Source organism: Amblyomma mixtum, chromosome 3, assembly GCF_055824585.1.
Source record: "Amblyomma mixtum isolate Tamu chromosome 3, ASM5582458v1, whole genome shotgun sequence".
NCBI classification, from domain to species: Eukaryota; Metazoa; Arthropoda; class Arachnida; order Ixodida; family Ixodidae; genus Amblyomma; species Amblyomma mixtum.
In genome coordinates this window covers 310,746,477-310,767,829 of record NC_143014.1, presented here as the reverse complement: position 1 = coordinate 310,767,829, position 21,353 = coordinate 310,746,477, and the positions used below count along the sequence as shown (strand labels likewise).

Sequence of the window (21,353 nt, the reverse complement as noted above, 5' to 3'; positions counted from 1 at the left end):
TGCTGCGAGGGTGCGCTGATGGCAGAAAAGTGTCGGCTAGGGGGCTGAACTGCCGCCGATTCAAAGGATTCAGTCTTATCCATCCACCCATATGTGCATCCGCCGTGAACATGGCAACCAGAAAGAAAAACAGCTGATTCCACGGCTCTGCAGCTTTTTTTATGTGTTGTCTAGAATCAAGGTACTGAACGGATATATTAAGTGCGCGGAAAAATGTTTGAAGGCAGTGATTGCCACGGGTCTGCCAAGATCGACTTGCAAGGAGCGCTTGTCTCTAAAATCGACTAAGACAACTTTAGCCCCTGTTCTAGGTCGGCGCCTACTATCGATGACAAATGTGCTGTAAGGGTGATGTGTGGTTCTGTTTATTTTCATTTAGAAAATACCGGATGACCATGAATCATCACACTACAGCAACTGCTGATAGATGGGAGCAGACAGGTGCAGCTGCTGGGGGTTTGCAATCTCAGTGTGGGAAATGAGAGCCGATGTGCCCGGCCACTTTGGCAACAATCACCCATATGCCTCATAGCCAAGTGATGCTGCTCACATCGGGCTAAGCACTTGATGTTCCGTTGGTGTTGTGGCTGTTCGGTTGATATTTCGTTGGTGTGGTGGCTGTTCCGTTCGGTTGATGTTGAGTTGCTGCGGTATTTTTTTTTTTTTGTGCCTGTGCGAGATGCAGAAATTGTGATGTTTATGCTCAATTTAGTTAGTTTAGGGAGAGAGGCAGCACTTAATTTGGTAACTTTGCTGCTGTCACGAAGGATGGAAGGAGCTTGTTCCACCAAGGTCATTTGCTGATCTTCTGACTGGTCAGGGGTCAACCAGGGAAGAAGCAGGTTGTTTGTATGGCTTGTGTAAAGGCTAATTGCAACAGGGCAGTAAGTTGAGCCAATTGAGCGTTCGCTGGTACACACCAACCTGAATTTTCCACAATGACTGTGTAGCAGCAATGTTCAAGTTCGCATGTGATCCAGGGCAGTGATGTAGTGTGGAGGTGATACAGGTAGGACGGTGCAATAGTGTGCAACATGTTATTGCATTTTGCAGGGCAGGTGGAGTGATCGTGGTGGTATCGCTGGGTTTGGTGAGGGCAGTGTTTGAGGGGCTTTACATACTTCTCATAGCTTATAACATGCACTTTCTTTCAGCTCAAAAGAACACTTGGGTTTTTTTAAACCTTGGTCCCTCGTAGCTGAGGCACATTGTATATAGGCCCCTCCAACAAAAAAAGGGAACCAGTTTGTACAAAAGACCAACCATTAAAGTTGAAAAGGATATTAAATACCAAGAGTAAAAGTAGCTTGAAAGCAGTTAAAGGTGTACTTGTTGTACACATTATGCGACAGCATAAGGAGCTTGTTGGGCCATTTGGCAGTGTCACAATCTTGTGTCATCATGGACAAGGCCTCATAGCCTTGTCCTATCACTAACCAAGCTAGACGTCAGTTATGGGGGCAGTCATTGAGTGCTTAAACTTTCCTGTTATGGAGCTGCCTGTATATTCTTCGCACTGTAGAGCAATCCCAGTAGTGGTATTGCGTGTTTTATTGTTGTAAAATAACTTCTACTCACACACGATCTCCTCTGTGATGTATCTGTGATGTTTACACATCTTTGTCTGTCAGTGAGGATTTTCTAGTCATCCAGCATTCATTGTGGCCACTGCACCTTACAGTATTTATTATGAATTGTTATACAGCATTCTCCTTGCTGTAGTTAGCTTTTAGCACAGAGCGAAACCCCTAGTGACATACCATCAAGCTAAAAGCTTATCTTTGGTATTTACGCGTTTTGCACATGCGAAAATGTTTTCTAGTCCTGAAAATGCATTATGTACACTGTACCAAACAGGCACTTTGAACTGAAAATTTGGCCCACCGATGCAGCGCTCAACCACAAATTGCGTGAAAGCATGTGGCTTGTTGCACAGGCCATCAGCTGAGCGGGGTCTGTGGTGCCATGCCACTGGTGCAAGCAGCCATGGCTCCGAAAAATGACGCAGTTAAGCACGTCCTTTGTCGAAGATCTCATCAGTCTTACAGGACGCTCTACTATACAATGGAAGACTCATGCCAAGTAGCCCACGGCAAGGCTCTGCTGAATGTGACATTCATGAGCATACAGACTACACAGGATTGTGATATATAAGTGAGCACTGCTATAAGGTCAGTCTTCTACCATCATACCGATATAAAACACAAACGCTGTCAGGTGCATTTTACCTTGGTTTCTGAGACAGGAAATATGTATTTCAACAATGCTATGTGAGTGCTGTGTTTCTGCTGCAAATATAAATAACAAAAGGGTGAAAATGCATGCAGTCTCATGCAGTCAAACTCGTGCAGTCTAAAACAGTGGCCGAGGTCTACTCACTCATGTGCGCAGCGGAGAACCCCTTGTGACTTGGTCGCAGCACTGCCCCGCAGCTCCTTATTGGCAATGAGTGTGTCGAGACACCCGACAAAGCTGGGGATACCGCCGCGGTGAAATTTTAAGCGAAGGAAGCCCTCTTTCGCCGCCGCCTTCTCTTTGGGTCTCGCCGGAGAGCGAACACACCCCCTTATGCGACCCAACGTTGACAGTGGTCTCTGCCACCCACCGCAAACACTTGCTCACAGTCGGTTGGGTTACGCTTGCGTTTGCTTCATTTCTTAAGGTGCCTTGAAACGCACTGGTAGCGAAGAAGTGCAGCGCGCACAGTACCTGCTGATCCACCGACAGTGCACTCACCTGCACATTTCCAGTTCGACGGGGAGGTCGTCGCACAGCCATTGTGCAGTCTCTTTGAAGCGTCGAAACAACTCGTCCCGCATGTTGAAACCTTCTTCATGCACCCTCCTACACAGCAGCTCGCGTGGAACAGCCGCCATATTCGCTCACAAAGATTGTGAGCGGTTTATGGGCTACCTTTTTTGCTCCTTAAGTTCCAGCCCGCATAATTAGTTGCACAACGTCATCACTTTAGCCATGTTCACTACATAAATAGCAGCCGCTGGTGACGCAAAAATTCATTATGTCTGCCGGCCAAGGCCGACCAATGGGAGCACTGCATATGGCGGCATTGTGAGCGTTTTAGTAGTGTTTTATTATTGAGAGCGGTACGTAATATGGCCCCAGGATTTAGTATTGAGAGCGGTACGTAATATGGCCCCAGGAAGTAAAAACGGCCACACCATAAAAAATGTTATTGCATTGTGATGAATGGCTATGAGGTTCTCTGTGACTTTTCATTTGCTTGGCCATAGGATGGTAGTCCTCCTCCTGGACAAGAGGAGTGTATATTGCTGCCCTTTTTGTAGCATGCAAACATTGTCAGGACACTGTGTAATGCATGAGGGCGTTCTCCTTTCAGAAACCCAACTACTCTCTCAAGTTCACCTTGGCTGGCCACACCAAAGCTGTTTCCTCAGTCAAGTTCAGCCCAAATGGAGAATGGCTGGCCAGTTCTTGTAAGTCAGTTGCCCTTTGCCAACGATGCCTTGCGCTTGCTCGTGCTGTTTTGAGTCTGCAGGGTGGTGCACTCTCGGAGGGAACACATAAGTGTGTTGTTCATGGGGAAGCTGCAGAAGCAGAGGCACACTGAGCGACTGGGGTGGTGCTTGGTGTGCATTGTTTTGCTGCTGCACTGCGCTGCTGCCTGACATTGCAGTGGAGCATGAGCAGAGAGGAAACTGTTTTGTCTCTCACAGCACAAATGGCGTTCCATTTCCTTCCTCTTTCTGTGAATTCCGCAAGGACAAGCATCCCAGTGCTGGGGCATCATATCCTACGCTTTGCTGTGGGGAGTGCAGCTTCTTGGGGATCATGTGCTAGTAACAATGTTTGGAAAGTGGAAGCGTCACCAACACTCATTTTCCTTTTCTTCTTGGCAACTGCTGTGTTTGAAACAGCAAATAACTGCAAATGTAGCTTAAGCTTCAGGCCCAAGGGGCACCATCCTGTGCACAACATGACACACTTAGTCATTAAGCTGAGCGTTTTCTTTTTCCTGTGCCCTGATGGTAACACGCTGAGCGTGAGCAGAGCATTGGTGGCAGCATCACTTTTAGCTGTGTGTTCGACGAGTTTCCGTCAGTGGAGCGCGCTTGCGGTGCCCTCCGCTAAACTAAACTGGAAGTACTATACTTAACAGACTACAGTCAAACCTTGATATAACAAACACGGATATTACAAATTATTGGCTGTATCGAACTATTTGTAAATATTTTTGACAAACGCATGCCATTTCTGCTTGCCATATCGAACGTGGTTGGCCATGAAACGGACCAACTCTCTAGCACCAAACTGTGCCCGTTCGGATGGCAGGCGGCAAGTGACTGGCGATGATGCGGCAAGTGTTCGCGCCAAGGGGTTTCTGCTTTTGTCTGGCGCTCGCCAACAGCGGTGTGTAGGGTTGTGGTCTGGCAATCAGCACGCGTTCATGCCTCTGGCATCTGTCGACAGCGCTCTGGAAGCAGCAGTGCAGGTGGTTGCAAGCTTGTGGTAACAATCCTGCGCTCATATCAGCGGTCGCAGAGGTGGAGAAAACAGTGATAGCTTTCGCTTTGGCACACTGCTTTGCACATGACACGGCTGTGATACAGGGAAGCCACTGTAGCTGGTGCCTAAAGGGCAACTGCACAGGTTCTAAAAATCGACGCGCTTAAAGGGGTTGAATGTGTGAAACTTGCAGGTAAAGCATGCGAAGTCCTTTCGGGCTAGCATTTGAAATGGTGACGCATTCGCCAATTGAAATCGTGACGTCCATCAAGCTTCTAACTGCCAACCTATCCATCATCAAGTCAACCTAACTGGTGCTAGGTTTTTTTGTGGCCTCTGGAATAGCTGTGAGTGCCTTCAAAATGTTGCTAAAACATGGGAAAACCTCTCTCCATTTCTGTAGTCAGTATTGTCTGAATTGCCGTCCCTTCGCTGACCAAACTGCGCCGTTATTGCGTGTGTTTGCAACGAAATGTTATGTTATGAATTTCATATATCAAATTATTTAGATTTTTTTTACCACTTCACATAATGAGGTTTCACTGTATATAGGTTCATTATTTCTTTGTGAAATGCATTGTGCTGCATAGACATGCATACTTTCACAGGTTGCCTCTTTCGGGTTGTTAAAAGTACCCAACCAACAGATGCACGCGATATTTTATCGCTCACAATGCAAGTTTGCGGAGCTTATGGGCTACCACAAACACCACACTTCACAGCAGCTGCACACCAGCTTTTGAGGAGCTTGAAAGGGTTCTTGGCCTGACCTTCTGCAGAAGAATAAGGTATTAGTCTGTCTTGAACCGCTTTCTAGGCTGCCTCTGGTGCGATAATAATGCCCCCAGCAGCGCAAAAAGTAGCTGCTGAGCTAGGCTCATCCGTGAATGGAGTGGGAGGCGCTTTGTGCTCGCCCGCTCATTGCCAAGTGGGTGGCACATACGCAGTTGTGTTCCCACTAGCTGGCTGAGTGTAGCGGGCCTGCGGTTCCAGTCAGGTGAAACTGTTGTCGTGAGTCGTGGGGCTGAGCTTTGGCTGGTGGTGTGCTACTTGGCACTGGCCCTTGTGTTGGCTCAGCTGGAGCTGGAAAGTGATTTGTTTAGTAGCCAGACAGTGGTGCAAGTGGTATGCTTTCTTGTGGACTGCAGCTGTAGGTCGTTCACCCATTTCTTTTTTGTGGTGTAGTCATTTTTTTCTTGCTGTTTTGCCAGCTTTGTTTGAGCCTTGGTTTAGAAAGTATGAGTGGTGATCCTGCAGTGTTTTCTCACTGTTACAGTAAAGGAAGCCAGAGGGGCTTGGCCTGCCATTCTAGATGGCTGGTTTTTCGAGCACAATCTCCCCTCCGTCCTTCAAGAGATCTGCTGTTGCCTGATCCTTGCCAGCTGCTTTCCCCCTTTGCAATAATGTTCCTAAGGCGTTCTTCCTCTTTCGTTACTGGCGGGAGGTCCCATTGCTGTACGCCATTGTCTCTCTCATTAACATTCCAATTCCATCGGCTACTGTATAGAACTCTTCCGGTGCTTTAACTCTTTCTGTTTGATCTTTTTCCGGTGTACCGTATAATCTGACTGTCTTATTCACACTTCTGACAAGTGCCCATAAATAAGTCAGGCATGGCCAGTTGTAGCCTCTTTTGAAACTGTTTATGGTAAGGTAATAGCATGGAAAGAGTTTGAGCAACTTGCTTTGCAAGATACTGCCAGCCCTATGGTGTGCAGTAACAGTAGCAAAATTCCAGTTTCACTGAAGCTGCAAACAAAAATTGAGAAGTTGACCACAGTAAACGATACACTGACATCTGTCAAGAAGCTATTGCATCATTGTTGTCAATATCTAGCAAAGGTGTCACAGGGAAGTGGTTGTATTTTGTTACTGATCATGGGAACAAGTGGTAATGCATAGGTACAAGGCTATAAGGGCCACATGTGTTCAGGCAAATATTCCAAAGTAGAGTACGTTTGAAATAAGGGAATGTATCTACACTCTATCATCCACCCAAATGCAGCCATGCGGCTACAAAGGAAAGCTATGCAGCGTTCTCAGAAACTTTGCAGGGGAAGGAAAATTTGTTCTGGTTGGGGCTTGAACCTGGGAGCACCTCTGTCCCAGGCAGCCGCTCTACCAACTCAGCTAACGAGGACAGGTGGGAGATGGTAGGACGAGGCCTACAAATTGCTCTCTTTTCTTAGAATACTTTTTGTTGGTGCACGTCTTGGCCACTTGAGTTGCATGACTGCTTGTATCAGCAGGGGCACTATGTGTGTGCACGTGATCACTGCATGGCTGCCTCTGTGCTGCTCTGTACCTTGGCGCATCAACAGGGGCTTGCACGGATGACTGATCTGCTCTGTTTCTGGTTTTGTGTTCTATATCTTTGTGCGCCTGTGCACACAAGTGCACCCGTTACAGTAGTCGTAATGTTATGACTATGACCCGCAGCAAAACGATTTTGCTTGCACTTCTGGGGCTGCTGAACTTACTTGCATTTTTTTGCCAAGTCCAGCCATGCGACGCAAACATTATTGGTATCTGCTTGCTGTTTCTGCATGTGAGAATGACTCTCTTCAAGAACTCAAGGAGCATGCTTATGTGTCAGCACAATGCATGGAGCTGTTCTTTGAGCAGGTTCCAAGGTGCTAGCATGTGATGGATGCTCATGCAGCAAAGGAGTGTTTGAACATAGGCCTCTTTTGTCACCTGTTAAGCACCATAGTGCAGGCATACGCTCCATGCTGCTCATTGCAGGTAACCCGCGTTCCAAGTGTGTTTGCCGAGTGTGAAAGGCTATGGCACGCAGCCTAGGACCACATCAACACAAAGATTACTGGAGTACAGTCTGGTGCTGCAGTTGTTCAGTCACCATGGGTAGTCCATGTACATAACATTTCTCTCTTAATAATAAGGACACACTCACAAAAAAAACAAAAAGACGACTACTGTAGCCCTATTGTCCCCCCCCCCCCCTTTTTTTTTTCTGGGCCAGGGAATGTGTCTACAGCTGCCGTCTGCTTTATTCTTGTGATGTCTTTTTGTCTATTCAATTTTGTTCCCTTGCACCACTGTCTTTGCGAGTTTTTGCTGTTCTGGCAGTGCAATCTGTTTGATGCACAAGTAGCTCACTTTATCATCCAGTTTAAACTGATTTACCCGAATAGCAGTGAACATTTGATCAGCATATGTCGTAATGCCAGTAGCTATGGGTCCTTTTTTTTTCTTTTTCGATCACAGTGCTCTCTTTAAACCTTTGCCAAAAAGGTGATACTGTGCACGTTTGGTAAATACTCATGTTATGATGATTAATTGGCTCCAGAAAGGTGCAAGGATGTTCTCATCTCCTCCTCATTGGATGAATTACCATATTGACAGCAGACAGCAGCACCAGGTTTTCCTCTAGTATTCCTTGTATGGAACTCTGTGGCTGCAGCACTCTGAACAGCAGACAGTATGTCTGCTGTTCAGAGTCTTACTGCAACTGACCCACCTACTTGCATGCTGAGCACACAAGCCATGAAGCTTGTGTGCCCAGTAGATGTGTTTTTTTTTGTTTCTTCCCATTCTTCACCATGTTGCATTGGTGATCAAAAGGTCTGTCAAGGGTTCACTGGCAAAAGGATGTAGGCCTCACGTCCTTTTGCTTCGGCATGCCACAGCAGGGTGGGATGACATGTGGCAGGTTATGGGCGCTGTGTTCCCACGTTTGCTTTTAGTGTGAAAGTGCTCATACACTCACCAACACCGACCAGGAATCTTGTCTCTGTACATGCGTTCACCGTACATCGCAGGGGTGTCTGCAACATGCAGATGATGGTGAGCTGCGACACCACGGTTTCCCGAGCATCCGCAGGCACATTCCCGCAGGGGGATGTTGGTGAACAGTGCATCACCAGGGTCCCGAGCACCCATGTTTAGCCACGTGTGGTAGCGCTGTGTCCGGGGAAACAGGGATCCTGGTGGTTGAGCCGATGTCGAGTGTTTGCACCTTTAAGGCCCCTCGGCAGAAGCAACGCTTCCTGTAGACGGCGCCTCTGGCCTGACCCGACTGGGGGAAATCAGCAGTCGCCTTTTCGTATCCTCCCCTCTATCTTCCACTTTCCTATCCCTTTCGTAAAACTCCCTGTCTCCTACTCGCTTCTTGGCTTTTCCTTTTTTTCCTGGCAGCTAGGGTTAATCTCGTGTGGCAAACTACCCTGCGTTACCTCTTACTGGGTTATAGTTGGGGGTGTACAGCTGGCGAGGGCAGGGCTTGCTTTCAAGTTACTGCCCCGTCCTCTCATTGGGCTCCCTTGTGGATGGTTGGCACCTCGGCTGAAGAACACACACATCCTATGGCTTCCCCTCTCCCACAAAATGAATGTCCTCGCAAAAGAGTGCAGACTGAAGTAGCAGCTCAGTGCCTAAAGAAAAACCAAATGTTCCCGAAGCATCACATACACAGTAAAGAAGCAGAAAAGCCAACCAAGAAAATATCTCCATTCATAGTTTCGAAGTCTCTGATAGATGCCTTAGGCCTTGGCTCAAGGAGACTAAACTAGCCAGCGGTGACGTACTCCTCCAGATCAGTGACCAAGCGCATTATTCGAAACTCCCAAATGTAACATACTTTGGAAACATTGTTGTCTCTGTTTGTGTGCATTAATCCCTGAATACAGTGAAAGGTGTCATTTCTGAATACAGTAAAAGCTCGTTAATTCGAACTTCACGGGACCGGGAAAAAAGTTCGAATTATCCGATGTTCGAATTATCGAATGGCCGCGAAAAAACCGACAAGAACCATTTGCATTACGGTATATGTAGGGTATTTACTCGCGTAACGAACCCACTCACATAATGACCCCCCCCCCCCCCCCCCCCCGATTTTTGCCTAATGAAAAAAAAAAAAAGCGTCAGTCGTTAACGCTTCCTTCCGTTTGGCACCGTCACGGCCCGCAACGCATTTCTTGGCCGCGCGCCAAGATGCTGCGCAGCGATAAAATCACTTATCGCTTCGCAGGATCTTGGCGCGCCGCCAAGAAATGCGTTGTGGGCTTATCGCTGCGCAGCATCTTGGCGCGCGGTGCCAAACGGAGGGAAGCGTTAACGACTGACGCTTTTTTTTTTTTCAGATTCTTAGGCGGAAAGGGGGGGGGGGGGGGGGGGCTCCAGCAAGGGGGAAGCGAACTTTGGCAGAGTGCCAGCGCTTGTTCGGTTGTGCAAGCCTCGTTTTCAGTATGTTCGCCTTATGTGCCATGGGCGATTGGGGCGGACGCCGTCTACTGCCTCTCAAAAGCCGGCGTCTTGTTCGCGCTGAGCGCGTGCTTCCGTTGGCGTGACCGATGGGTGGAAGCATGGACGACACTCGCAAAGAAAAAAAACTTTTTCGCTCGTAATTTGTAGCGCCGGTCCGAAGTCATAGCCTTCATGGGCGTTGGCTGGGACCGCGCTGACAGTGCTTATCCGTATTTTCGAATTAACAGGGCTCGAATTAACGAGTATTTAGATGCGAGTTCCGGAGGTTGCGCGGAAAAGAGGGTAGGCAGCCGCCAGCGCGGTCGCCAACCCCTCCCTACCCTCCGGTGCCGCCGGCCACCGCGCCGGTGATGGTGCCATTTAAGTTTTACCCACTTTTCCAAGGTTTTATCTAGTTCCATCTTCTGTCCCCGTTTCGTACGCAGCTAACTATGCGGAGGAGGTGCTTTTTTTTTTTTTTTTTTTGGCCACATGCTGTGTGCCAAGCCGCCCAGACGCGGTGGCGCGTAGTTCGAATTATCCGTAACGGAACCGACTCGCTTTCGAATTAACGGGCTTTTTTATACACAGATCTCTATGGAGCTTGGCCGGACCAAGTAGTGTAGTTCGAATTATCCGAAAATTCGAATTATCGAGTTTTGAATTAACGAGCTTTCACTGTACGATGTTCCGAGTCTCACCGAAGGTGAAATGTTGGAAGGTCTTAAAGAACAGAACGTTACTGAAGTGTGCCGAATAAACATCCGTAAAGATGATAAGGAAATATACTCAAAGCTCATAGTCCTGATTTTTGCCCCTAGCCAGCTCCCAGTATGATACCTGAAAATAGCTGTACGACCCTTTGTCATAAATCCGTGACGCTGCTTCAAGTGCAAATGTTCGGCCATGGCTCTCAGAGCCGTTGCAGGCGCCAAACCTGTGCCAAATGAGCATCAAATGATCACGAATCTGAGAGCAGCGACGGTGCAGCACTGTATGTGAACTGTGAAGGGGGACCACCCTGCATACTTGAGGTCGTGTCCGACCTGGAAGAAAGAAAAGGAGGTAATATCCATGAAGACGAAAGAAAATAGAACTTTCAAAGAAGCACATCAGTGATTCAGACGTACACAAGGCACATTCCTGTTCACACCAAGAACAAACTTCACATATGTGGTGCGATGGGGCGGTGCACCACACAGGACTTTGGCACCTGCCCAGGCAAACAATCAATATGGCCGCTACCACATGGCCGCCAATAGGAACGGGGCAAATGAGACTGTTTTTGAGACTATTTTGGATTGAGCGTGACTCGTAACTCAGATCCAGGCCTCACACAGTGAGCCTGAGGTGGGGCCATCCGTGCCCCGGGCAGATGCAGTGAAAGCTGCCCTGTCACCCTCGAAAAAGGGCCAGCCAGGCACTGAGTTGCCGCTCGCCAGGTTTCCCCCATTCGGGGGAGGCCTACAAACCACACACCCATGGGTTCTCTGCGGGGCCTCCAAAGCCTTCTAGTAAGGCGATGGACGTAACGCTGAGTTCACCCCGCTGCAGCAGCGGCGGAGCTCTTGAGCAAAAAAGGGAAAAGTCTGAATAATAGGCCCAAAACAAACAGGGACCCAAGTTTCCGAAATACATCCCTAAAGAAATTCGTCATGTCATTCTAATGCATTGGAATTGTAGGGGACTATTAAATAACTTAAATGAAATAAAAGACCTCTTAGCCACATTCTCACTCATGGCCTTATATATACATGAAACAAACTTGGGTTCCCAACACACAAATGTACTCAAGAAAGTGTTTCACCGCGACCGAGAGAAGGCAAGCTGGCTATCAGGTGGCATTGCCACCCTAGTAAAAAATGACGTTGCAGCTCGTGAGCTTGTACTAAAGACTAAATTTCAAGCTGTAGCAGCCACTCTGCTTACACACAAAACAATAACTGACCTTCTTCGGTACTGACCTTTTTGGGTTAAAGCAGCCAGCTAGCTGTGCCTTGCAAGCCAAAAGTACTGACCTTTTTGGGTTAAAGCAGCCAGCTAGCTGTGCCTTGCAAGCCAAAAGTACTGACCTTTTTGGGTTAAAGCAGCCAGCTAGCTGTGCCTTGCAAGCCAAAAGTACTGACCTTTTTGGGTTAAAGCAGCCAGCTAGCTGTGCCTTGCAAGCCAAAAGTACTGACCTTTTTGGGTTAAAGCAGCCAGCTAGCTGTGCCTTGCAAGCCAAAAGTACTGACCTTTTTTTGGTTAAAACTGAAAAAGGTCAGTACTTTTGGTTTGCAAAGCACAGCTAGCTGGCTGCTGAATGCGAATTAAAAACCACATTTCGAAAATTGAATTCGGCATACTTCTATCGTTTTTTTTTTTGCTCAAACTGAAAAGTCCAACCCCTTCCTATGTAGCGTAAAACCCAACACAACACAACATGTTCACCGTACGTATGATCTTGTGCTGTTGGCTAGCAACCTGAGTTACTGCGCGAGCTTACCCGAGTTACTCGGGTAAGCTTGGGTAAGTTCGGAGGAGCGTCGTGCCATCTGCGCAACATGGGTTGCACAAACCCCTACCGGTGTCCGATAGAAACAGCCACCTGCCAGTGCTGTGGTGCATCACTTGACCACTGTTGTGCCACTGCGCTGGTAGGGGTATGAGGACTCGCTGCCATCTATGAAAGAGTAGAGAATTTCTGCATATATGTGCTTTAACCCACTAAAGAGACCGCATCATACCCTTAAAGCGGAGCTTAAGTGTTGCCTCCAATTAAAAAATGAACACCTGCTTTCGCATGTCTACTCGGTCTAATTTCGGTAAACCCCTACCAATTTTTTTCTGAAGCCGATGCATATGAGTTCCTATTTTCTTGCTCTTTTCCTGCTAACATTTGCCCAGCGAAATGAGCATACTTGTGCATGTTATGTGGTCAGCTTGGTAGCATGGTTGCCTCTTTTGTGCAAACCATGCAATGTCTGCAAGCGCCTCATTTCTGCCACATGTGTGCTGGGTGGTTTCATGTAAGATCAAGCAAAGGGTGGCTGGTCAACCTCTTATATTTGAAACTTTTTTATATTGTTGCCTAATCACTGTGAAGGAGCGATCCGCAATTGGTTTTGCCCCCCAAATTTTTTCGAAGCACCTGAAATTATTAATGACGTAGAAGTGGAGTTCCGCGCTGCAGTGCTCGGCTGTTTTGGCCAACTTTGGTTATGACATGATATAAGTTAGGCACCTGAAAATTGTTTGAGTAAATATATGGATGTTTTTATTTGGGCTCTCTTATTTTTGTCTGTCTGCAAGCTATAGATGTTTTTATAAGATTTTTGAAAGTCCGCCCAAAGAACGTTTTTTTTATCTAGTTTGCGGGTCGTTATATCACGAACGGCTTGCAGCAGAGTGGCAGTAATTATACGTTATAATCTATGCAAACAGACCTGTCAATGCTGAAGTTTATATCTGTATGTCTTTTCAACAAAGAGAAATAATCACGCTAACTTCAAGAAAACACAAAACAATGATAACTTCTTATGGCAATTAAAAAAATTTTGTTTTAAATATTTTTTAAACTTTGTCTACATGTTCTCCTTTATATCCAATTTTGGAATCATTACAAACATGTTGCATAATTTTGCTTGCGTAGTAGTTGCGACCCTTCCAATGAGACCCTAGCACGTCAAGCGCACCATGCAGGTCTGAAGAGCCTATGTCATTTGTGAATTGCGTACGGGTTTTCAATTTTGGTAGGATACTGTATGTAGTCCTTTATGTCTTAATCCATATGATTGTCTATGAGAGCCACTGTAGTGAAGGATGCAGGATTATTTTTCACCACCTGGGGTTCCTTGATGCGCTACGCCATTGCACAGAACACGGACATTTTTGGCATTTCGCTTCCACCAAAGCTCAGTCAGGATTCGATGCGCAGCTTATTGTACCCACAAAGAGTTTGTTAAAGTCAAATAAGCAAGCAGCATATTTCAAATAATTTTTAGCGAAATGAACAAATTGAGAAGGTCATGGGGACCTGCTTCATTAAAAGCAATTTGTTTCTGGGCTGCAATCGTTTATTCGACAGATTCGACAACGCAGAAAGTCTTCATTCCTGTACACTTTGTAGTTTCTTCCATGCAGACCCGGCTGTGCGTGCCACTTACAATTCACTGACTTGGCTGACTTGGATAGCTGCCACACATGCCACGACTGAATGCCGTGGAAGGCACGCACTGTCATCCACTCTTCCTTTTTTAACTCGCGGAAGGCAACAACTTCTTTTACTTCCAGGTGTATTAGATGCACACCTTTCAGTTTCTTCGACAAAACACTTACAAAGTCTCTGGCTGCCCGAACTGCGCTTACAGGGTTTGTTCTCAGGTTGAGCATTGCTTGGTGCTTGACGAGTTCTCCAACACCGTTGCACATGTTCTGCCCATGTCCGGTTGCTGAGAATATCGATTGGCTATTAGGAGAATTGCTCTTTCCAAACTCAAAAAGCTGGTATCTGTTTTTGAAATGACTGGCGGCTCCATCACTGACATATGTCATCTTGGAGTCCACCCATTCTCTCACTTTCTTTAGAGCCTAGCAGGCGTGAGCGGAGTCATGGCTCGAATCGTCTCTAACAATTGCGAAACTGTTCGTAGATTTTCTCGTTGTGACCACACATGTAAATACTGACACTTGTTCCTTTTGCCAGTGGTATGCCTGAACCTCATCAAGAAGCACGACAGTCCATTTTTGGCAAAATTGAAGTGGAATACAATGCTCCCACGCTGTGTACATTGCTTTTCCTCGTAGATTGCTTTACGTTGAGTTTTCCTAATGTGGTTGTGCACGATCCATCTTGCCACTAACACCCAAAGATGATTAAGCACCTGGAGATGATTAAGTAAAGTGTCAGCATCCAGAGCCTTTTTCGCAAGGTTGCCTGACTCCCACGTTGCTAAAAATATTTATTCGTCTTCTGGGATAGAAGTTCCTCTAATGTCAGAGACGTACCTTTTAGACACTGATTGTATTCGTCTAAGGGGCACTGTGTTGATGACTGAGTGCAAATGAATGCTGGGTGGATGTCATCAGCATCGACTTTGTGGCCAGTGGCATTCTAAAGAGCGGCGAGACAAAGTTTATAGTTGGCGCAAGTGACACACACGCACACATCATGCTGGGGATAACATTTTACCTATCGAGGTCTCAAGGTGTAAAATTTTGATAGGCTAATGCCAGCATCAGGATGATCATCTTTGTATATGCGGGATGCCTCTCTAATTGATCTTGTCATGAAACACTTTGTTGTGAATGTTTTTCTTCATCTGTCATAACCGAGAGGACATCTTTTTTGTTAGGGCTTTATCTGGAGCATTGCAACTCATCCTTCGTGTGGTACTCATGCGCCTTAGATATGCACTCAGGGCTCACCTTATGCCTAGTGAAAGGATCCGGTCTGTACCACATGCCGTGATTTTGTTTCAATTTCCTGGACTTGTTGATCAGATATATCGGTGCTTCGGGAATAAGCTTCTTAATCTCATTATTTGCCAGTGTTGATGGCAGGAGAGTGAGAAGCTGACGCCGTTCCCGGTGTGTCATAGATGCTGCATAGGCTTGCCTAAAGCTTCCGGTCCACTTCACGCACAAGGAGCACCTTTCTTCGGCAGAACTTCCCAGTGCATCACCTTGGCTGTAGGCCCGGCGTATCTTGCAGAGAACAGTTTTGGTTACCGCCCGCTGCACCTCACTTTGTTTCCTTTTGATGTACGCAGGCCTGTCCTAACTTCTCACTGTGCCTGGTGATTTCAAAGGGGACACATCGGTGGTCGCAATGCTCTGGTTGATGACGTTGATTTCTTCTTCAGGGGGCATGAAAATGTCATCACAAAACTGCTTTCTGTGAAGATATTTCGTTGCAGAAGTAGCGAAAGCACGGGTAGCACAAGTAGTCCATCTCACTGACATTCACAGGTCTTTTGGATATTAGAAGTTGCTTGAAAACGTTGACATCTAGGTCAGTGACGCTGTGAGAATCAAGCTTCTTCGGAATGAGCTTCTTGTGCTTGGAAAGGTAATCTGCACTAAACACTCGGTCAGAGCTATACTTTGTCGCCATGAGCATGTCAGCAGCACACGCAGTGAGAACAAAGCACAAGCATGCCTCTCGTTCATCTGCGTTAGACGTGAACATCCGAAAACCAATAGGGAGTGCTGTGCCAGGGCTTCCCTCCACCCTAAGTGGATTAGAATGCATCCGGCGTAGCCACTGCGTGACCGCGAGAGCAAGTCTCCTCTGGAATCAGTCAGCACAGCTTATCTGATGCACCCTGTGTCAACTTAAATGAAGATTGCCCTCAAGGTCTGTCGTAAAGGACCACCCGGAGAGGACCGGAGTGTCCATCACTCCAGTCATCATGCTGGGCCGTGTCGCAGTGTGGCCATCGTCAACAGAAAAGAACGCCGCGCGTACCTTTGAGCATAGAAGGTCTCGCTTCCGGTGGTTCTTGGGTGGGCCATGCAACGCGGCGGCGGGTGAGCGTGCATTATCCCCTTCTGCCGCGATCGTGTGTGGGGACAAAGGATCAGTTCCTGCTGGCTTTCTGTACCCCACGTGCCTACCTAAGGATGCGAAAAATGAACTCTCAAAGCATCGCCTAGTAAAACGAGCGTCTGGGGTGCACAGGCACATGCATAGTAGCCCCGCTCTCGTGGCCGCTGCAGAGCCCAAATCGTCTCGATATTGACGCATTCTGTGCCACCAACACCTTTTCGCTACTCCAGACCTTTTCTAAGAAACTGAGATGAAATCCTCCCTGTATTCTATAGACACAGAAGACAAGGAATCAAATGTACCATCATTTGCCAATCCTTGCTCAAGGGTCTCATTGGGGGGGTCGTAACTACTACACAAACAAAATTATGCTACTCCAAAATTTGATATAAAGGAGAACACGTGGACAAAGTTTAAAAAATATAAAAGTTTTTTTTTTTTAAATTGTCATAAAAAGTTATCATTGTTCAGTGTTTTCTTTAAGTTAGTGTGATTACATCTCTGTGTCGAAAAGGCATATAGATATCAACTTCAGTAGTTTAATAGGTCTGTTTGCATAGATGATAACACAATTACTGCCACTCTGTTGCAAGCCGTTTATGATATAACCACCTGCTAACTAGATAAAAAAAAATTTCTTTGGGCGCACTTTGAAAAATCTTATAAAAGTATCTGTAGCTTGCAGACAGACAAAAATAAGGGAGCACAAATAAAAACATCCATATATTTACTCAAACAATTTTCAGGTGCCTAACTTTAAAATATATCATAAACAAAGTTGGCCAAAACAGCTGAGCACTGAAGCACGGAACTCCACATCTACATCATTAATAATTTCGCGTGCATCGAAAAAATTTTTTTGGGCAAAACCAATTGCAGAGCGCTCCTTTCCAGTTATTAGGCAACAGTATATAAAAATTTCAAATAAATATAAGAGGTTGACCAGCCACCCTTTGTTAGATCTTACGTGGAACCACCCTGCTTGTGTTGAAGGCCTCTACTTGCATTGAATGGTATATATATACCCTGAGGTCAAGGGACACTGCTAAATCATTATGTGTATAAAACAAAGGATTGGTAATGAAATATGTTATCTTTGTGATACCCTTTCGTTTATGGCAACCACATAAGTTTAAGAACCTGCTTTTCTGTTGCTGAGAAGGTCAGTTAGTGCGATCCCACAAATGCCTAGCATCTCTAATTTTGGAAAGCTCTGCATTATAATTAACTGTCTATTGCCTTTGTTAAGTCAGTGATTACAGCCCCAACCCAAAGTTCGTTATCTGGAAACTGTGTAATGTTGTCAAATAATTCTATCACTGAAACTTATGTACAGTATTACAGATGCAACCCAGAAGTTGTAAGGTGTACGAAGGTTGAATTTAACCAAGGTAGTGCTTCAGCTCTGAAGTGCTAAATGCACTTGTCAGCCTTTGAGAGATGGAGAAAAGGTCTTTTTTGTGCCTTGCACATAATAAGCATGGGCTGCATGCCTGTTTACATTGGTTTTCACAGCTGTTCGTCTTACTCAGGTTTGGAGAGAGGTCTGTATGTTCGCTTTTTCACTCGCAAAAGAGTGGCTGTGAAAAGAAGCTCCTTTGACTCTGCAATACTTGCCTAACATGCTTGTGTTGAATGCCTGATCTGTGCAGCTGCTGACAAGCTGATCAAGATTTGGGGCGCCTATGACGGCAAGTTTGAGAAGACCATCTCGGGGCACAAACTGGTGAGTGGCATCCAAAGCTTAGCAGAAAGCAGAGGGGCTGCGGCAGATGGGTTGAGGCATGTGTATAGGTTAGACAGGGTCACATCAGGATTGGCAGCATTGCTGCATTAGAGCGTGGCATTGTGCTAGTGAAATGCCAAAAAGGAAAAGCGTTTTCGCAGGGAAACGCAAGGCTACTTTAGCTGGAGCGTTGTGACCGATTATTCTGCTTGCATGTCGGTACTGACCGGTGTGTGCAAAGCACCCTCCTAACCTCTTCACATGACGAGCTTTTGGGTAGGTTGGTTTGTGGGTCTCGCATGTAACTTCAGTGTAAAGGAAACAGTTGCAAAAAGCACATGAGACGGTGATGGATGGTGCGCTGGAAACTTAAAACTAAATATGAAGCTGTTGCAGTCACTGTTCTACATTACAAAACAATTACGATATGTTCTGTATACCTCAAGCCACACTTAACAGTCACACTACATGATCTGGAAGCACTTTTTAAACAGCTACTAGAGCCATACCTAGTTGTTGGAGAATATAATGCCCATTCCGGTTTTTGGGGAAGTGAATAAACAGATGCTAGAGGTCATATTTTAGAGGGTTTTATTCTGTCCAACAATATCTGCCTGCTCAATAGAGGAAAACCCACGTACTGCTCTCCAAGCTGTGGAAAAATGAGCTGTATAGTCCTGTCTTTTGGTTCACTGTCTGTTTTTATTGATTTTAAATGGGACGTTCTGAATAATCCCTTTGGAAATGATCACCTTCCCGAGGTAAATTAACTTGTTATTACCACTATCAGTCATCCCAAGTAAATCGCATCATTGGAAGCTCCACGCAACTGACTGGGAGCTGTTACGGGAAAAGGCCTCTCTTGATAAACTATTTACAGATAATCTCAGTATTGATGAACTGAATGAAGCGTTTATATCTTGTATCATTGCTGCAGTACATCTTGCTATCCCTCAGTCCTCTGGTGTAGTTCAACACAACCACATCATCATCATCATCAGCCTGACTATGTCCACTGCAGGGCAAAGGCCTCTCACATGTCTCTCCAATTAACCCTGTCCTTCGCCAGTTGCGGTCACCGTATTCCCGCAAATTTCTTAATCTCATCCACCCACCTAATTTTCTGCCGCACCCTGCTACGCTTGCCTTCTCTTGGAATCCACTCGGTTACCCTTAAGGGCCAGTCTTGCCTTCGCATTACATGCCCTGCCCTAGCCCACTTATTCCTCTTGATTTCAACTAGAAGTCATTAACCTGCGTTTGTTCTCTCGCCCACTCCGCCCGCTTCCGATCTCTTAACGTTACACCTATCATTTTTCTTTCCATAGCTCGCTGCGTTGTCCTTACCTGAAGCTGAACCTTCTTTGTTAGCCTCCACGTTTCTGCCCCATAGATGAGTACCCGTGAGATACAGCTGTTGTATATTCTTCTGAGGGTAAACTGCCATTCATGATCTGAGAGAACCTGCCATATGCGCTCCACCCCATTCTTATTCTTCTACATAGTTATTTCCCTCTCATGATCCGGATCAGCTGTCACTACCTGCCCTAAATAGACATATTCTCTTACTACTTCCAGCACCTGGCTACCAATTGCGAACTGCTGTTCCCTTGCTAGACTGTTGAACATTACTTTGGTTTTCTGCATGTTAATTTTTAGTGCCACCGTTCTGCTCTGCCTTTCTAATTCATTGATCATGCTTTGCAGTTCTTGTCCTGAGTAACTTAGCAAGGCAATGTCATCAGCGAATCGCAAATTACTTAGGTATTCTCCATTAACTCTTATCCCCAACTGTTCCCATTCTAGGCCCCGGCATACCTCCTGTAAACATGCAGTGAATAGCATAGGCGAGATCGTGTCTCCCTGCCTGACACCTTTCCTTATTGGAATTTTATTGCTGACTCTATGGAGAACCATGGTAGTTGTGCAATCGTTTTAAATATCTTCCAATATTTTCACATAACACTCTTCTACACCCTGATTCTGCAATGCCTGCATGACTGCTGAGGTTTCTACTGAGTCGAATGCTTTCTCGTAATCAATGGACGCTACATATAGGGGCTGGTTATATTCTGCGCATTTCTCTATCACCTGACTGATTGCGTGAATATGGTCTATTGTCGAGTATCCTTTACGAAAGCGTGCCTGATCATTTGGTTGATTGAAGTCTAATACCCCTGTCACACGGGCATTTCGAAGGCCCTCGAATGGATAGTCTATCGACTCGAAGGCGATCGAGCGCTGCTACACGGCCAGTTTGAATGGCCATCGAGTCAATAGTCTATCGAGTCGACGGAGCAGCCCGGAACTCTGTCGAGATTTCGAGGGCCTTCGAGCGTTGCCCAAGGTTGCTAGCATTGCTTCGAACGACAACAAACATGGCGGCGCCCTTCAAAGCCGGACCCCTCGCTTCGGACTGAATTCTCGTTGTTGCTGCCTTTTTCTGTCCGTTCACTGGTCATAAATGGGGCATCGGTCTTTCGCTTCGTCTCATCTTGCCTACAAGAAAACGTATAAGTGATGAATTTGCTTTATTTTTTATTTAGAGTGACGATTCTGCCGCTGCTAGGCCTAAGAGAGTCGGTTTGTTGACAGTAATGGTTCCCGTTTTGACAATCAGGTGGCGCCACTAGAGGCGGAGTTTATTTTTGCGTCTCTGCTAGCATACGCTGAACTAAATGTGGAAATGCGCCTGCGTTTAGCGTACGTAAGCGTGCATACGCTCGTGATACGTAGACAACATAAATTTATGCTCTTTTCTCATTGTATCTGTGTACGCCGCGAGTGGCGACGTGATGCGCACAGCGAGAAGCAGCAGCGGCGCGGCCGTTCCAACTCGCCCGGGCGTCAACAGATAAGAACAGGTCCTAGTTTTTGCGGCGAGCGAATCTGCTTCGCTTGCCGGATTTTTGAACAAGTGTGAACGCGCCTTATGACTGCAAAAAAGTGTATTTCACATTTAGTTAAGTTTCGTCAATATATTTTTGTTATTTGCGCGAAACCGAACGTAGCGATTGTGGCGCCACACGAGCTTGGCGTAAGACGCGAGAACGATTTCAATGGCCATTGAGATTTGCCGTGTAGCAGCACCACAACTCCCTCGAGTTCGATGGCGATCGAAAATCTTGAAGGCCCTCGACTCGATGGCCATTGAAACTTGCCGTGTGACAGGGGTATAAGGTTGTCCTCACCCTATTAGTGAGAACCTTAGTAAACACCTTGCAGGCAACAGACAATAAACTGATCGGTCTGTAATTCTTCAAGTCCTTGACGTCTCCTTTCTTAGAATTAAGATAATGTTAGCGTTTTTCCAAGCCCTAGGTAGGCTCGAGGTCACAAGGCATTGTGTATACAGGGTGGCTAGTTTTTCGAGCACAATCTCTCCTCCATCCTTCAACAAATCTGCTG

General features: G+C 46.3%; 1 protein-coding gene and 1 pseudogene across 2 annotated transcripts in view; one reads left to right on the top strand and one right to left on the bottom strand.

Annotated features, from left to right (window-relative positions):
• Positions 1-21,353, top strand: part of wds (WD repeat-containing protein wds) — a 97,814-nt gene that overhangs the window by 25,326 nt on the left and 51,135 nt on the right. For both annotated transcript variants that reach the window (XM_089583916.1, XM_089583917.1), the window contains exons 3-4: positions 3,359-3,455; positions 17,872-17,945. In XM_089583916.1, coding sequence (XP_089440042.1) covers positions 3,359-3,455; positions 17,872-17,945 — 171 coding nt within the window. The remainder of the gene's footprint in view (positions 1-3,358; positions 3,456-17,871; positions 17,946-21,353) is intronic.
• LOC149355591 (uncharacterized) lies at positions 3,461-15,540 on the bottom strand (annotated as a pseudogene).